Genomic DNA, 17608 nt, shown 5'->3' on the forward strand with positions numbered 1-17608 from the left:
CTCTCCAGTGGAAGTAGAAAATTGCCCCGCGCCCACCAATAGGCTGCCGGATGCGAGCCTAGGGGGCCGGCTCTCCCTCCCAGGCGGGCGGGGAAGGCCGTGGTTATCGATCCCGCTGCTGGAGGGAGGCGGCGGTGAAGCAGCAGAGAAAATGGCGGCCATGGCTGCGGAGGCGGCAGCGACTGCAGCGGTGCCGGGCGATGGGGGGGCCGGTGAAGCGGAGCCTGAGATGGAGCCTATCCCGGGCAGCGAGGCCGGCGCGGACCCTCTCCCTGCAGTCACCGAGGCCGTGCAGTCGGTGGTGCCTGATGGGAAGGAGGCCGAGGGGGGGAAGGTTGCTCCCGGCGGGGCCGAGGAGCCGCCGCCTGTGCAGCTCGCTCGGAGCCCGGCCGGGACTCGGGAGCCGGAAGCTGAGAGGACGGAGGAGCTGCCGCCCTCCACCCCGGAGGTGGACTCGCCCCAGGCCGAGCACCGGGGAGCGCCTAGCCCGGGGTCCGAGGAGGAGCCGCAGCCCTGCCCGCCGGCTACTAGGGGCTCCGCGGAGCTGGAGCCCGGGGAGGAGCCGTCCCGGCCGGAGGAGGAGGAGCCGGATATCGCTGATGCCGCCGCTGTCGAGCCCAAGTCCCCGGTGCCCGTGGCTGCGGCCGGAGGGGAGGCGGAGGCTCCGCTGCTGCCTGGCTCCGAGGTGCGGGTCACCCTGGATCACATCATCGAGGACGCCCTGGTGGTCTCGTTCCGGCTGGGAGAGAAGCTTTTTTCTGGGGTCCTCATGGACCTCTCGAAAAGGTGAGATCTCACGGGGGAGCCGTCCCCAGCCCCCGCCTAGCGACGGGGCCAGCCGGCTCGCCCGGAGCCCGCCTGCCCGCGCCGCCCTGCGCCTCTCCCGCCCATGTGGGGAGAAGGAGGGGGGGGCGGTCCCCGTCGAGGCCCTCGTGGGCTCGCCCCGCGGCGGGGAGCGGCCTGAGCTCGGGCCCAGGGGCGCGACGGCGGCGGCCTCCCCTCGCCCCCCTTCCTTCGCCCTGGGAGGCCGGAGCTGCGCGTCCGCTTAGGGACAAGCGGCTGCTGCCCCCGCGTCCTCCCCGGGAAACGGAGGGCCTCCTCCTCCTCGGCCCTTCTAGCAGGGGGTGGAGGAAGCGAGGCAGGGCCGACGCCGCGCTCCCCGCCCGCGGGGGGAGCGGGCCCTTGCCGGGGTGTGGGGGGGGAGCGGGGCCGGTGGCTGCCCTCAGCAAAAGTAGTCCCGCGTGGGGATGAGAAAATGGGGGAGCCAGGAGAGGGGCAAGCACATGGGCACATCCTTTCCGCTCGGTTGGGATTCACGTCGGGCCTCCAGCATCCCTGTCTGCCGGGGAAAAAGGACCTGAGCTACAGACGTTGGCATTTATTGCCGTGTTTGTACCAGCGAACAGGCCCAGAGGTCTGGTTTTTCCCGTTGGCTTGTGCCTTGCATTGCCTAGGTAACCTTATATATCACTACATGCTGCTTTTCAGAATAATGGTTTTCAAGTCGGGCTATTACAGTCCTGAAGTACAGTTATTAGTACTGATTGCTCCTTGTATGCAATGAATGGGGTGAAGTTTAATGGTTCTTAAATGCCTTTTTTGGGGGGTGCTGTTATGTATCACAAAAACAACTTAAATCCTTATCAGATTGGGAGGTTTGGGGTTTGCTTTCTTTCGTTACCTTCCTATGGCAAGGGGTTCTCGGAAGGCCAGAAGTCATCCGTGATACTGTATATCTTAAACAATCAAACTACCATTTACAGGTAAAATACCTCTTGGGCTTAGTGTTTGTTTTCTAAACATATAAGAACTATGCAAGTATATGCGAGGAAAGTGAAATTTGATGAGGGTTATTATTTAAAATAATTGTTATGCAGAAAATACAGCTCCTTTTCCCCCAAATTTAGGCTGCATGTCTGATCATATGTCTTTTATCATTCCCTTTTACGTTATTAGTAGCTGTTTAATGACTTCCCGTAATGCTAATATGGTCAATGCTTTCTAAAAGAAAGGTGTTGGGGCCAAGCACTTTTGTCCTGGGCCTAGCTTCTTGGTTGGTTTTTGAAACAGAAGGACTTTTCTGAAATTCAAGTTCTGGATAATGTCATGGAAGTAAGTTTTAAATTTGTCAGCTGTTGTGGTTTGAAATGCTAAGTTATCAATTTGTCTTTTGAAGCCAAGTACTAAAATGTGATGTGCAAACTGTACTCACTTCTAGTGTGAAATATTAAATGTCTCAAAGCAGGCCAGAAGGCATTACCACTTAAGTTGTAATGCAAGTTAGCATCGATTGTTTTGTAAGTCTGAAATATATAGCAGCAAAATTATATTGTTGCCCTGGTTAGCAGGGTGACAAAGCACGTGCTTCTGTACTTCTAGGGGTCTATCTGTGTGACAAAGGAAAACACCAGCTTCTCCCTTACTCCTGAAAGAGATTTTGCTAAACACACGTTGACCACAAACCACTATTGCCTGAGGTTTTCTTGTGTACTGAGGATCCTTCTCTCATGCAGCAGATCTGCTGCAGCCCTTTGCAGTAAAGGTAGTCTGTAGCAGGCGAACTGCTTCTTTTGCATTGTGGCTTCAGTGCAAGCATGCCTCTCAATTTCCCCTGTTTTTAAGCACAGGCCCTGGGGCAAGTCTTCACAGTAAGAACTGTGGAAGAGTGATACATGAAGGCTTGTGCTATTACTCCTATTCCTCTCTTATGCAGTGGAACCACTTACTCCTTTCTCTCAATTCATGTGAACTTGGACTTCCTTCAGAGGTGCTTGTTACATGGGAATCCAGAAAGTGAAATTTAAATTCTAAAAGCCAAGCTCTTGGAGTGCCTGGACAAGAAGAATTGAGTTTCTAGACATAAGGTCTATAATATTTGGCTGGTGACAAGTAAATATTTGTAGATTAATAGAAGTCTCTGTTCAAATGTCTCAGAGCAGGAGATGCAGTGGTAAGCAAACTCTAGAAATAGTCCAAGAGCTTGCTACCTGTAAGAAATTGAAGCATTATCAGAAAACAGGTGTTACAGGAGTACCCAAAATTTAAATTTTATTGTAGACTTTGTGAAACCTATCTCCACTAGTTCATTCAAGTGCATGGGAATAATCTTACAAAGTTTCCTAATGCAAAGGGGATCAATATCTTAAGACTGCCAGTTCTTATTAAATAAAAGTGCAATTTTGTATTAGAATTTACTAATTCAATAGCTTCAAAAAGTGACTGATGTGTTCACTGCATGTGATAATGCTGTTTTCATCATATCCTCAGAAGAAAATTCCTAATCCTTTTTGTATCTTGATTTCTGCTTTCCTCTCCAGAGCAATGAAGGTGCTACTTCTGTACAGTACTAAGAAGAGTAAGTTTTAGTGACTGTTTTAAAAATGTGTCCACTGGACTCTTTTTAGCCTTCTCAAGTCATGTTCTGAATTACGTGAACTTGGAGGTGAAAGAAAAGCAAAAATATCCCCATATATCTTTGGTTTTAAGCATGGCTTTATTTTTGGTTGGTTTTGGGGTTTTCAGGTTTGGTTTGTTTTTTTTTTCTTCCTAATTCTGGTTTCATTGTTGAAATGATGCACTGACTTTGCATTTTATTCTTGTGGACTTTAATATGAAGTCAGTCGTGTTTCTATTAAAGGTCTGATTTCCTCTTCCTCTCCTACTCCCTGTAAATAGGATGTCCATTTAGGAATTTATAACACAAGAAAACAAGCACCTCAATGTTCAGTGGACTTTATTCCTACATTTATTTGAGGTAAGGAAATATTTTCTCTGCCTGTACTGATGGCAGTCTCATGTACCTGACAGCAGCTGCACAGGAAGGAATTTTTGGAAATCAGAAAATAAGAACCCACATCTACTGAGTCCCAAATCAATTTCTTATGCAGTAAATCATCATTTAAAGAGGGACACATCCCCACTTTTGTTACTGTAAAGGCTTATTGCACAAATTAAAAATGTGATCCTACTGTTAAAAGGTAATGGCAACAGTAGTAATAAACTTTAAGTGCCTTATTGCATGCTAGGCTAAGGTTCTGATGTGAGTTCCTCAGTGTATACCTGATGGAGTCTTGCTGATAAGAGAGGTGGGAAATGCAGCCAACCAACAGTCAGGCAGGAGAAGGCAATCCTGTATTATTTTGTCAGAGTGGATAGTGGAATGCTTCGTGCACGACTGTAGTTAATTTTCCACACCATTGTACAAATTGCCATTGAAAACTACTTGCTAGGTATGGGGCTTAAATAGGGCTTGTAAGCTTGCCTGTACCCAGCATTTGACTAACCCTGTGTTTGCCTAGGGTGGATGAGATGTTAATGCCACCTGCTGGCTCAGAATTAGTGTAAAGCTTGCTCTGCACCTGGAGGAGGTTGACATTAAGGAAACACCTGATAAGCGTAGCATTTGTAAACCTTAAAATGTAGGGTTAAAGTTCTGGATTTAGTTTGCTCTTCTGGAGAGAGGATAGTTACTTCTGCAATGTTTTTTTTTTCCTTTCCCAAAGATTAAGGGGAGGAGGGGGATTAAATTTATGTTCAGTCACGACTTGGTTTTTCTATTGCTTGATCATTTGACTAAAATTTTGCTTCTAATCCTACAGTTGTGATGGACACGTGTCTTCCTATTGTCTTATTCTCTAAGCTATTTCCCTTCTGACTTGTGTGTGATCGTAATAGTTCTTGAGGGGGAAAGGGAGAGCAAACAGTTCTGTGACCTAAAAGCCTTAGATATGCAGAAGATGCCCAGTGTCTTGATAGTAGGCAGGTGTTTGAAATTATATCTTAATTGGCATTTGGTTGTGGAAGATAAGGAGGGACTGCTGCAGCAAGGTATGCATGAACTATATGATGAAAATAAACTTTTACAGACAGGTTCAAATTCTTATAATCCTAATAGCACTTTTCAGTTACAGCATTCTTTCTTCGTGACTCTTGAATCCTATGCTTTTCCCAATTTCTTCATCGAACCTTTACTGCAAAAGAATAAGGGTAAATAATGAACTGTTGCATCCATTCCCTAGTTTGTGTTGTCTGAATCTGCGGAACATCAATTAGATTTTTAAATAATTTACATGTAGCACTTCTTGAAACTTGTGCAGGGCGTGCAAGGGAAAAGGTAGGCCCAAGTAGAGAAATTCAAGATCTGCTGATGTGAAAAGGAAACAGAAGTCTTACTTGACAAAAATGTGGCGTGCTTCTCCCTGCTCTTAAGTTTTCTGTTACTTACAACTTCATTTAATAAATAGGTACAACATTTGGTCATCCTTGTCTAGGGAAAGTTTTAAGTTCTATAGAAGTACTGATGTCCTATGATATATGTTCTCAACAGTAAAGAAATGTCTGTTGCTCAGGGTTGCGTGGGGGTTGTGTTCGATTTCTTTTCTTTTTTTTTTAAACTTACATTCGGTTTGCAAGGTGTTCCTACAATTCATCACGTGTTCTCTTTTGTTGTTTCTCAGATGTATAAAGGAACTTGGTGAAATTCTAGCATTAAAGGAACAGCCATAACACTTCTTTTATATTTGCTTTTATCCCCAGAACACTGGAAACATAGATGTGAGAGTGTGTGTGTGGTTAAGAGAGTAAATTAGATGTATTTTGCTTGTGACTGACAGGTTATATTGAATGGTATAGTGTCCAGTTTAGCCTCACTTAGAGGACAGGGTTGGGTCAGAAGACCTTGTGATACTGCGTTCAACCTAAATTTTTCTATGATTTTGTAATGTTTCAGCTTCTCTATATGAAAATAGTTTCTCCTGTGTCTCTCTGTACATCCAAAACTTAATTGAGTGTTACTTGTGGTCACTTATCAAATACATTTTGAAAGGCTTACTCATTTCCAAGTTTCTACTTGGAAAGTGAAAATAGCTAACAAAACTGGACTAGCTTTAGGATTTTTCTGGTACAGGTATAAAGCACGTTATAGCTGCTGCTTATACTGAAAACATTTGCCAATCTGCTTCTGATCTTGAGCCAGTACAAGGAGTGTGACTTTTCTCCGTCTCAAACCAGTACTCCCTAATCTTCTTGGTAAATAAGGCATCTGTGGATTGTGCCTCAAACTTTCCTCTCCTAAAGCAGCTGTAGTCTGCTACTGTTCTTTGTTTGACTCTGATGCAACAGATGATGGTTAAACTGTCCCTTCTACTTATGGTATGCTTTTCTATATTCCAACAGCATGGATTGCCATTGCTTTCTAAGAGTAGGTTGAATAGACTTGGCTTGAAGTGTTGAGAGACAGAGGATGGATGTGAAATTTTCAGTATGCTTGAAATAATTTTTTTTTCTTTATGCTGTTATGGGACTGATGAATCTTGTCCATCTTGACACACTGAGTTGGCTTAAAGTTAAGCCATTACTAAATGTATCATTCCCTTCCCTTCTTGGGTCTGACAGGTATGTGGATGATCTTGAAGTGTATATATGTAAGGTATTTTATCTTACTTATAAAGCTTTGCAGGTGTGACACTTCTGAATATATCAGCAAAGCATCTACTATAAATGCAAATGACACTTGAAACTAAAAATGCCAACAGATGTAAAAATTTAAAGGTAATTTCAGTTTTAACAGACCTTCAACTTTATAAGCATACTGGTAAAATCGTGGTAGTTAGTAGGAAGCCTAAACTTAAAGCATTCTGTCTTTTACAGTTTGCTTTTATATCCTTGATAGAATGGAAAACTGAAGGAAATTCTGGAAATGCACTTGCAAGTCCTTTCCAATGAAAAGGTGAGGGGTACCTTCCCACTTCTGTGGGGAAAGCAGTGATTAGGGGACTACCTGTGTACTCTTCAGGCTTATCAACTTAAAGATTCTTCTGTCTCTACAGTGGATAATTCTTCAAAGTCTGCATCAGCATACTGACTACATGGACTTCTGTGATTCAGTTTCCTGGAAGTTGAAGTCTTTCAAAGGGCTTCTAACTTCATGGAGAGGTGTACTGTAAGCTATTACAGCCTTTGGTGTATTTGCATATAGTTTGGTGTCCTTTAGCTGGTTTCCCCTTGGGTGGTGATTGCAATAGGAGACCCAGGTGACAGTGGCTTGGAATGATTAAAATCAGCTGCTGCCTTGGATGCTACTAACCGGCTTTCTTGAGGTACTCTTTCAAGCTCAATTCTGCACATACCCTGCTATTGTCTTTCCTTAGCTTTGAAAGTATGTAGGAAAAAAGAGCTTTGATTTCAAGCGAGTGTACCTGCTTGAAAAACACAAAATTTAACATTGACTCATGAAAGTCTGAGTATGCAGGCTTCCTGCTAGTTTGCTTAGATGTTAATTATCACATGTTACTTCATTTGAACCATCATATCTTTAGCCAAATTTTCTTGGTGCTGAGAGTTTATGATGGTGAGGCAACATCTATTCTTGATGGTGTGTTATTTCCAAAGAATCACTTACACTGCAGTCCTTTGCCATGTTTTTTGAGCTCTAAATGAAATAGCATTTTCTAGTCTATTTAGCCTAGTGTTACATTGCTCAGGAGGTGAGTAAACCATTGAGTTGATAGCTTGGGTTCTGTGTATGCTTTTTTTCAGTAAGGTTCCTGCTGCTTACAGCAATGTGTTCCCTATTGTGTTTTATCAAACCAAGTAAATTGTATATTTAAAAATAGGTTATTGCATAATCTCTGTTTTGAATACAGGTTATTTTGAGGAGTTCTGAAATACTCCATGTTCAAATAGGTATGATCTAATTGTGTATTACATTAAATATTATAATTTAAACCCTCAGTTTAGATACAAGCATGAAATATATATACTTAGTTCTACGTTATTTCAGCATATTATTATACTCCCAGCATTCAGAGTCTTCGAACTTTTATCCATGCAATAAAAATTGCTTTAGTTGTTGCTTGTCTTGGCTTTTGCAAAACACTAAAGATGGTATTGAGTACAAGAGCAACACATAAAAAGGTAATCAGAGATAGCTGTAGTCTGACTTAGTGGTGAAGGCAAGTTTTGATCATAGTCATTTACCACAGACTTTATTTAACAGTTATCACAACACTGGATGTTACCATGCTTTGTTGACGTTGATTCAGTGTGTTTGCAGACAACTGTGAAATACTGGTTCAGTGGGTTCTTTCCTTTGGCTCTTCTTGGCAGAACAAGGTGCTTTTTCATTTTTGGAAGTAAAAGAAAGATATTGGAGGCTAAAGATGAGAGCTTAAGGCTTTACACAGTCCCGTAAAACCACTTCGCTCCAGGATGTATTGTTTAGATGTTTAAGTACATACAGTTATGAATTTAAATGGGATTTGTTCCTTATCTCATGTCTTTTTTTTTTTTTAAAAAAAACCTCTTTAACTGTGCTGTGCATACGAATTGAATAGTAATATGTATTCATTGTAGTAATTCTGCTGGAGAATTTAGATTTGAAAAAAGTGTTTTTACTTTGCTTGGAAGTACTTAAGTTTACGTATCTGTAATACAAATGCGCATGGCTTTAGGTGACAGGCTTCTAGGTTTGATACCCAAACTAGCTTTTACATAATTTCAAAAGATACCATGGCTACCTATTCATTACCTTGCAATTAACAAGCTGTTGAAATAAAACCTGACTGTTTCTATCATATTTCTGTCTCTGCATACCCTGCCTTCTCAGTGTAAAGATCACTGGACTGCTGGAATTGATCTCATCTAACGCATTAGTCTCTTATTTAAATATAGTTCCTGATATTCCTGTTGCTATATTTGTCTTTAATACATATGTATATTGAAGTGATATGCATAGCAGAAATATGATTAGATCCTACTGATTGCTCTAGTTACTTGTAAAACGTCTTGCAGATAAGTTTCTTACGATGGGTCTCAACCATCTTCTTTTTTAGAGGTGCCTTTTCAAAGCACAAAAGAGCCAGGACATCTTTACAGGAGAGGAAGCTGGCAACATGGAAAACTGGTTCTAATTTTGAATAGGTATGAAGCAGTAGTGCACCGCTTTCCAGAATTGCCTTAAATTAGGTTGAAATACTTACTTCTTACTGTAGATTTTCTAATAGTTCAATTTTAGATCCCCCATCAACAAATCCTTCTATTCCTTCAAGTGATAGTCTGAGGTAGAATTATGTATGTTATGCATGAGTGGGCTGTACAATGAACAGCCGGAACTTATGCACAAATGGAATTTTATTTTTTTTTAAGCAAACAGTAATTGGAGCATATCTTTCCAAGAATAGCCTTTTCTGGAGGAAAGTAATATTATACTGGGGACAGGTGATAGCGAGATCAATATATCCAAAAAATGTAGTTTGTTAGAATAAAGACAAGGCAATTCCTTGTGGTACTTAAACATGCAACACGTGACAAATGAAATACGTAGGTAATCTCACTGATGTAGCATAACTGAAATGCTTTCTTTTAAGAGGTGACCTTCTACTGCCCAGTCACTGACTGACGTGTAGTTCAAGAAATGTCATGATACACCTAAGTTATGTTGCTTGGATTTTTTTAACCTTTTTTTACATGGTAGCCTTTTAGTCCATTTTCATCTCTGTAGCAGATTACCCAAATGTTAGCTCTCACGGCTTTTAAGTCTAACATACGTACACGTGGCACTCCTAGCTATGTTAAATGCATAGTTGATGTAATAAAAATTACTATTGCAATTATGAGAAGCACTTGTCTTCAAGGTCCACTAACTAGACGTATGAAAATAGGGATTGAAAATCTAGTCTATGTAATAAATACTTTTATGTTCACTGTTAAAGTAATTAGATGCTGTGTCATGCCTTGTCTTGAATAGGTCTGTTAAGATCACATCTTCATTCTGCTTCTCCTTAAGAAAAACATGCCATTCCATTTTGCCTTTACTCTCTTCTTACCTTGTTCTTCGTCTTCATTCTCTCCTGTATCATTTACTGTTCCATTTCTAAGTTTTTCTGCCATTGTTCTCTCTTCTTAATTGTCATATCATTCTTCCAAGTTGCACAGCTGGAGAACTTTGTTCACCAAGGAGGAAACAAAGATCATATAAAAACTGAATTTTTATGGGCGCAACCTGCTATTGGATGGGGCCAAAGAGAAGACACCATACATTCAGCCATTGAAAGAAATATTCTGTCTCTGGGCTTACCAAATTTATTTTGTACTTGAAGTGGACAAGCCATGTCTTTATGTATTGACACATTGTTTACAGCAATCATGTCTTCATTTGCTCTTGCATAACTGGCACTAGACAGTATCCCTGAATGTTCTCTAATTCTGCAATTCATTAATTTTTAGGTAGACAGGGACATGGGATTCTAGTTCATTTGTTAAAACAGTGTCTTTTGTGAGACAGACTTCAGCTTCAACCATTCAGTCTGGATTGGGTTTGTGTCTTACTGAAGCGGTTTGCATCTTAGATTAAAATTCCACTTCATCTGTACTGTTCTTCAGCTGTTTGGCCTGTGTATTATGCACATGCTTGAAAGGAAGGATAGCCTGAGGTGCAATATTAATCTTCAGTGCTTTCATGGTATCGGTCATATGTTGAGCTTTCCATTAAGCTTTTTTATGCATTTTGAGTGCTAATCACGCTGACTTTGTTTGTGAGGCACTAGAACAAAAATCTAGGAAAAGAGAGATGAAGTACTTGCATGGCATGCTTCTGGAGAACTTCGTTGCAGTCCTCTTCATCCACTTCTTTCCTGGTCACTGCTAATAGTGCTCGATTTCCTAACGGAGTCAGCATAAATGCATTCTAGAAGAGAAGCTTATGATTTGGACTGTGGCAATGTCTTGTGAGGGGCTAGGGAATGCAGTTCCTGAGACAGCGGGGAGAGTTGTAAAGGATGTTCTTCTGCATGGATTTTGCCCATTCGATATCACACTCCTGTCTAGTTCTACATTTGTGGATTTGTCTGGGGTTAAGATTTGCACAGCAGAGATCTTGTCCTGTCTGGGAGTTCTGGTTCTCAACTCTTATAGTAAATGTAACTTTTTCCCAAATCCTGTAGTCTTTATCAGGTAGTGAAAGATGGGATCTGGATCTTATCGCTGTTAAACAAGCTGATGTTCTTGATGCAAGTACAATGGAAATATTGCTAATTTAACTGTTATCAGATGATAATTTCTTTTAAAGTGCTACTTGGAATTGAATAACTTATTTATACTCCTTAGTGGAAGGAAAAATGTTTGTGGAAAAGCAACTTCTTTACACTTGGTGGATTTCTTGGAGTTTAAGGAACTTAAAACTTAGTTATAATCGAGTCCTTTGTGGTTTAATGCCAGACTGTAGGCTGGAGAAATGCCTGTATAGGCTGCTAAATGTTTATAATTCACTGTAGCCTTCACTAATGTAGTAGACTGCATTTAGGTACTGTTCATTTCTTGGCGGTATGTGGAGTTAACTGGAGTGGGCCCAAACCTCTGAAATAAACTTTTGTGGTAAAGAGCATTTGTCATCCCATGGATAAGGGCAGAACTGCTCTAGCTGCCCACCTGGGCTCCTACCTCTGTCTCCAGAGTTCAAAGGTATGAGATGATTAGGGGACTGGAACATCTTTCTTCTGAGGAAAGACTGAGGGACTCGGGTCTTTTTAGTCTGGAGAAGAGAAGACTGAGGGGGAATCTTATCAATGCTTATAAATACTTTAAGGGGGGTGCCAGGAGGATGGGACCAGAGGATGGCAGAGCACTGGCACAGGCTGCCCAGAGAGGTGGTGGAGTCTCTGATTCTGGAGACTATTTCTGCTTTTTCTGTTCTCCTTTTGTAATGAAGTGCAAACTGGACATCTTGGATGGGTTGCTTCCTTTCTTCACTTGCAATTTTTAAGCATAAAAAGATGTTTTAACAGATAAGCAAAAGGACAAACAAGAGACAGCTTGTGTCGGTGACTGTAAAGAGTCTTCTAACACATATGAGACTTTTTCAAAACCAATTTTGAAGGAATAAAGTCAACATGTAGGCGCTTGTGTGAACTGCATGTTTCTCGCAGGAGCGTGAATGGAAAACAGGCCAGTATTCAGCATTTACCTTCAGTTGAGAGGCAACCATAGATTGTAAATAAACTTCAGTTCAGTCAGTTAAGAGGATGTCGCAGTTGAGCAGCTGCAGTACATGAACTAGCCTCAACCTGAGGACTAATGTTGGGTAATTACTTCATTCTCCTATCAGGTGGGGTATGGGATGGGATAAGCATCAATGGTGTTTGTTTAGTGATTCAAAATGGGTGATTTGGCATTTGAATTGCAACCTTGTCTATCATGTTGTCACTGAATGAAGGTCCAACTGTTAAAATACCATCTAGTGGAAGCCATAGGCTGGTGTGTGTGTGAGCTGGTATCGGGCAGAGCTCCAGAGCGGTGGCCAGCCTAGGGACAGCTCCGAAAGGCTGGTGCCTCTGCCGGCAGGGTGTGAGGTGGGACAGAAGGAAAGTTAAACAGGCTTCTACAATCACTCCTGCCCTCTTCCTGCCAATGGAAGGATACATTGTTGAAAAATGAATGCATTTATCACTTGGTTTCCCCTCTGGAGAAGGCAAGCATAATGCCCTGCAAACTGATAAAATGTTTCCTTTCGCACAACCCTTTGGAGAAAGTATTGGATGCCTGTTGGGCAGCATGCTGCTTCTCTTAAGGCAGGGAAGTTGAGCTGGTGCCAAAGTCATACTGGGATTTTTCATTCTGTTCTCTCAGAGCTGGTCAGGCTGGTGAGAAGTCCTGTGTGTGCCAAATGGGGCAGCAGAGATCTAGAGCAGGCAAAGGTTTAAAATGTTGTTTGATCACAAAACGGGGGGATGGTTTGTACTGTGGTGAAATAAGGGTAGCTTTGTTGGAAAAAAACTCAAACTACTAGGCTAGCAAGTCTTAGGCTGTAATGCACCAGATGATCAAGTGCTAATCTTTTGTGGATGAAGAATGATGGCACTCCCTGTTCAATAGAAGTATTTATGCAGTCTGTATTTGCCTTGGTAAAATCTGAAACGTTTGGCATTTTGTGCTATCCTAAAAATGTTACTGAAGATGCCTTCTTCACATAAGTTGACTTAGTATGGAAATTAATCTTGGGTAGACTTGGACTTGGTGGTATGAGTGTGTAGTTTTTATTTTTATAAGCATTTTCTAAAAGTACAAAGTTAATTATTTTACTGCTGTCTCTAGGTGATATTGTTGGTTACATTTTCAGGGCATCTAGTTGATGCAAGAGAAACTGAAAATAAGCGAAGCTGTGTATTTCACGTTCTCTGACTTGGTTTTGGTGTCCTGCTTTTTCAGAGCATATCATAAGGCTAGATATGAAGCTTTAATTTTCCCAAGACTCATGTCTTTCAGAAGGTGGCTACAAGATGTGGGCAGGTTGTCAAATGCTTTTTAATAAATGCAGCAAAAGATCCCTCAGAAGCTTTAATGTTTATTTATTTATTTCTCTTTAAGGTTTGGACCCCATGGAATCCCTGTGACCATATTTCCTAAAAGGGAATACAAGGATAAACCCGAAGCCATGCAGCTCCAAAGTAAACCATTCCAAGATGAGGCACAGATGAAGTGTGAATCAAATGCTGCGGTCCCTGATGACTCTTCTCTCACGCAGCCATCAGAACCTAGCATAGCTAAAAGCCTATGGACTTCTAAGCCACCTCCTCTCTTTCATGAGGGAGCGCCATATCCTCCTCCTTTGTTTATCAGGGACACGTATAACCAGTCAATACCTCAGCCTCCACCCCGGAAAATTAAACGGCCCAAGCGTAAAATGTACAGGGAGGAACCCACTTCTATCATGAATGCTATCAAACTACGACCCCGGCAGGTCTTATGTGACAAGTGCAAAAACAGTGTTGTTGCAGAAAAAAAGGAAATAAAAAAAGGTGGCAATGCAAGTGACTCTTCAAAATATGAGGATAATAAAAAACGAAGAAATGAGAGTGTGACTACTGTGAATAAAAAACTTAAGACTGACCATAAAGTGGATGGAAAAAGCCAAAATGAAAGCCAGAAAAGGAATGCTGTGGTCAAGGTTTCAAATATTGCCCACAGCAGAAGCAGAGTAGTTAAAGTTTCCGCACAAGCGAATACTTCAAAAGCGCAGTTAAATACAAAAAAAGTTCTCCAGAGCAAAAACATGGATCATGCAAAAGCTCGGGAAGTCTTGAAAATGGCCAAAGAAAAGGCACAAAAGAAGCAGAGTGCAACCTCCTCTTCCAAAAATGCACATTCAAAGGTCCACTTCACACGGCGTCTTCAGAACACCAGCTCAGGTTCCCTCCCACCCCGATTGCGTTTAAAGCCACAAAGGTATCGGAATGAAGAAAATGACTCTTCTCTCAAGACAGGACTTGAGAAAATACGGAGTGGCAAGATGGCAACTAAGCCCCAGTCTCGCTGCTCCTCCACCCGCTCAGCAGGTGAGGCCCCTTCAGAAAATCAGAGCCCCTCAAAAGGCCCTGAAGAGGCCAGCAGTGAGGTTCAGGACACAAGTGAAGTGCATGTAACTGTTGATCAGGATGAACACCAGACATTGGGCAAGAGAGGCAGCAAAAGCAATATAACGGTTTACATGACCCTTAATCAAAAGAAATCTGACTCTTCCAGTGCATCAGTTTGTAGTAGTGATAGCACAGATGATTTGAAATCTACCAACTCTGAGTGTAGCTCTACTGAAAGCTTTGATTTTCCTCCAGGCAGCATGCATGCACCTTCCTCCTCCTCCTCCTCTTCGAAGGAAGAGAAAAAGCTCAGTAATTCCTTGAAAACGGAAGTCTTTTCCAAAAACGTCTCTAAGTGTGTCACACCAGATGGCAGGACCGTATGTGTAGGGGACATTGTTTGGGCCAAGATTTATGGCTTCCCTTGGTGGCCAGCCCGTATTCTAACCATAACTGTGAGCCGGAAAGATAATGGCCTTTTAGTTCGACAGGAGGCTCGTATCTCATGGTTTGGCTCCACAACAACATCTTTTCTTGCTCTTGCACAACTATCCCCCTTTTTAGAAAGCTTCCAGTTGCGCTTTAATAAGAAGAGAAAGGGTCTTTACCGCAAGGCCGTCACAGAGGCAGCTAAGGCTGCTAAGCAGCTGACTCCCGAAGTTCGGGCCCTGCTGACACAGTTTGAAACGTGAACATGGACAGTAAGGTAGGCAAGAAATCTGGAGGCTCCACAAAATTCATAGCCTAGTTAGACAACTACCATGAAGGACTTGCCAAGTCAGAAGTTGCACTCGGTTGACTGCTCTTTTTATATGAAAATTGTTCCATTTGTAGCGGTTTCTTGACAGTTAAACAAATTGAACATGCAATCAAAATTAGCCTAAAGTGAGAACTTGAGTATTTTTCACATGAGAATTTTTTTTTAAAGAAAAAAACCTCCTCAAACACCCAATGCATAGGAGCCATAGCCTCAGCTGAAAGGCAGCTTATTTGCAGGGAATTTTTTAGTAGTTTCTACCCAGTATATAACTAGTTGCTGTGTGGCAAAGGGTTAACACAAGGGATGAAAGTAGTAGCTGTGACTTTTTCTTTTTTAGGTGGCCCATCAGGGAAGTGTAGATATGTAAGCCTTGTCTAAATGGTCTTTAAAGATTATTTTAAAGAGTCTCTAATGTATTTAGTCTGGCCAGTGCAAATTGGTTCAAAGCATGCTTTAACATGTTGAGGAGGTGTGCCCCAAGCCACATGGCCAGTTTAAATGGCATTAGAAGACTTGCTGAAAATTTTAAGGAAGAATTCATGTGACTTAAAGACCAGATTAAATGGGGTTTTATCGTAGTGACCACTTAAACACTCAGCCTTTCTATGCACATGGGGGCACAAATGTAACACTTCAGGGTTTGAGAAGCCGAGAGGGATGCCTGTAGCTCTAAGACAAAGCTGAGAAGTTGCTCAGTATTTGGGATCAAGGGCTGTTAATGCTGCATAGGTGTGTATCATAACTTCTGGTCTTTCTTCCTGAAGAAATCTTTCAGGCCGTTTGCCTGGAGGTTTAGATAAAGAGAGGCTTTGTTTTGAATGTGTAAATAATTGATTGCTGAAATTGGTCAGATTTTCTCCTGACTGGTTGTTCCTAAATTCTTAGGATACGTCCTAGTAAATTACACTTTGTGAATTGTCAGATGTGTAATTGTTGCATTTTGGATGTATCTAACTTCATTTTTTTTTTTAATATTTCCGTTTAAGGTATCTGTTTGCAGGTCAGAAAATGAGAATATGTAATTGTGTAATGCTCTGAAATGTAAAAAACCAAACTGTAAATAAAATTGACTAAATCTGAATTATTTGTGTGTGTTTCTCAAAAAGCTTTGAAAAAACCCCAGGATGTTAGAGTATTTCATATGTATGCCGTATTTAGAGGACACCCTTTAAAAAAGCCAATTGTCCTTTTTCACGCATTCTTAAAGATAACTGCTTGATGTAAAGTACTGTTGGTATACTTCAGTCTTAATTTTGAGATTATGCAATTATCTGTCCCTTTTGTTTCAAAACTAGCTCTGTAGAGGGCTTTCTGTAAAGTTTATCAAATTTTTCCCTTAATTAGGTTTTGTGCCATATATTTGAATAAAGACCGTGGATAATGTCACTTATACAGTGGGGAAATGTTTTCAGTTTTCTCCATCTATCAAAACCTAATCAGACCCACTCTCCACTGTTACTTCAGCTTTTCTTGCATGTCTTTTGCTCAGTGTTGGGGCATTTTCATGCAACTGACTTTATATTTTTTTTCTTCTAGTTTTGGTCCTTATCTGACCATGTCTCTCTTCCAACCCACTCCTGTTTCAGCCTTGCAGTGCCTTGTGAAGAATCTCTCAGTGTTCATCCCAAAGCAGTTTTCATCCTGTTTTTTCCGTAATTGCCCATGTAGGCAATCATGACAGATGTAAAAAAAACCTGAAGCTTAGACTGAAATTAGATTTTAAACAGACATGAAAATGGGGGTAAGGATTTAATCGTCAAACCCTTAAAATCTTTTTAACTTCAGATTAATTTTCATATGTTTGTGATAGCATCTGGTGTTTCCAAAGCATTCAGTTTCTTTTTAACTTTTTAAATTATTCTGTGGCGCCCACAGAACTATTGGAAGTCTAAAGTGTCAAATACATGGCTGTTCAAATTTTCTTCATGTTTATGGTAATCTCTGTTAGGTGCTAATTAAGCTTCCAAATATACCAGCTTTACCTTGGCATTCTAAGAGTTACCAAGAAACCCCACTGGTCAATGCTTTTTGAATGTGATAAACACACAATAAATTTCATAATGTGAAAAAAAGAAAAAAAAAAATAATCCTGTTTTGCTTCTATGTATTCTTTCCTGCAAACAGAAACAGTTACTCTATTTAAGTAAATAGGCCGTACTTTGTTATTAAAGCAGACTGCTTTTTGAAGTCAAGATCCCATACAATGTGGTTTAGATGTCTACACTAGTTCCTTGAGATTTAGAAGCTCGAGAACTAGTTATAAGTTAGTTGTTCTGATCCGAGTAGTGGTGAAACAATATTTACATTGTTAATTTTTCTTTAAAAGACCTGGAAGCTTTGTGCTCTTGTCTCTTAATTTGTATAAAGTTAGAATAGTACTAAAGCGTATAGTCTGAGTTTGCTCAGGTGTTTGCTGGTAAGATGGGAGAGCAACAAGTATGAAAGGGATTTCTTTAGGTTGTTTTATATTCAAAATAACTGTTACAAAAGACATTTAAAG

General features: G+C 41.2%; 1 protein-coding gene across 1 annotated transcript; it reads left to right on the top strand.

Moving 5' to 3' along the window:
• Window positions 1-151: 151 nt before the first annotated feature.
• Window positions 152-15927, top strand: PWWP2A (PWWP domain containing 2A). The gene is made up of 2 exons (XM_009879806.1): window positions 152-786; window positions 13360-15927. The coding sequence occupies exons 1-2, from the start codon at window positions 152-154 to the stop codon at window positions 15038-15040; spliced, it is 2316 nt and encodes a 771-aa protein (XP_009878108.1). The 3' UTR covers window positions 15041-15927.
• Window positions 15928-17608: the final 1681 nt, after the last annotated feature.

The sequence above is a fragment of the Charadrius vociferus genome, unplaced genomic scaffold, assembly GCF_000708025.1.
Source record: "Charadrius vociferus isolate BGI_N301 unplaced genomic scaffold, ASM70802v2 scaffold212, whole genome shotgun sequence".
In the NCBI taxonomy this organism is placed as follows: Eukaryota; Metazoa; Chordata; class Aves; order Charadriiformes; family Charadriidae; genus Charadrius; species Charadrius vociferus.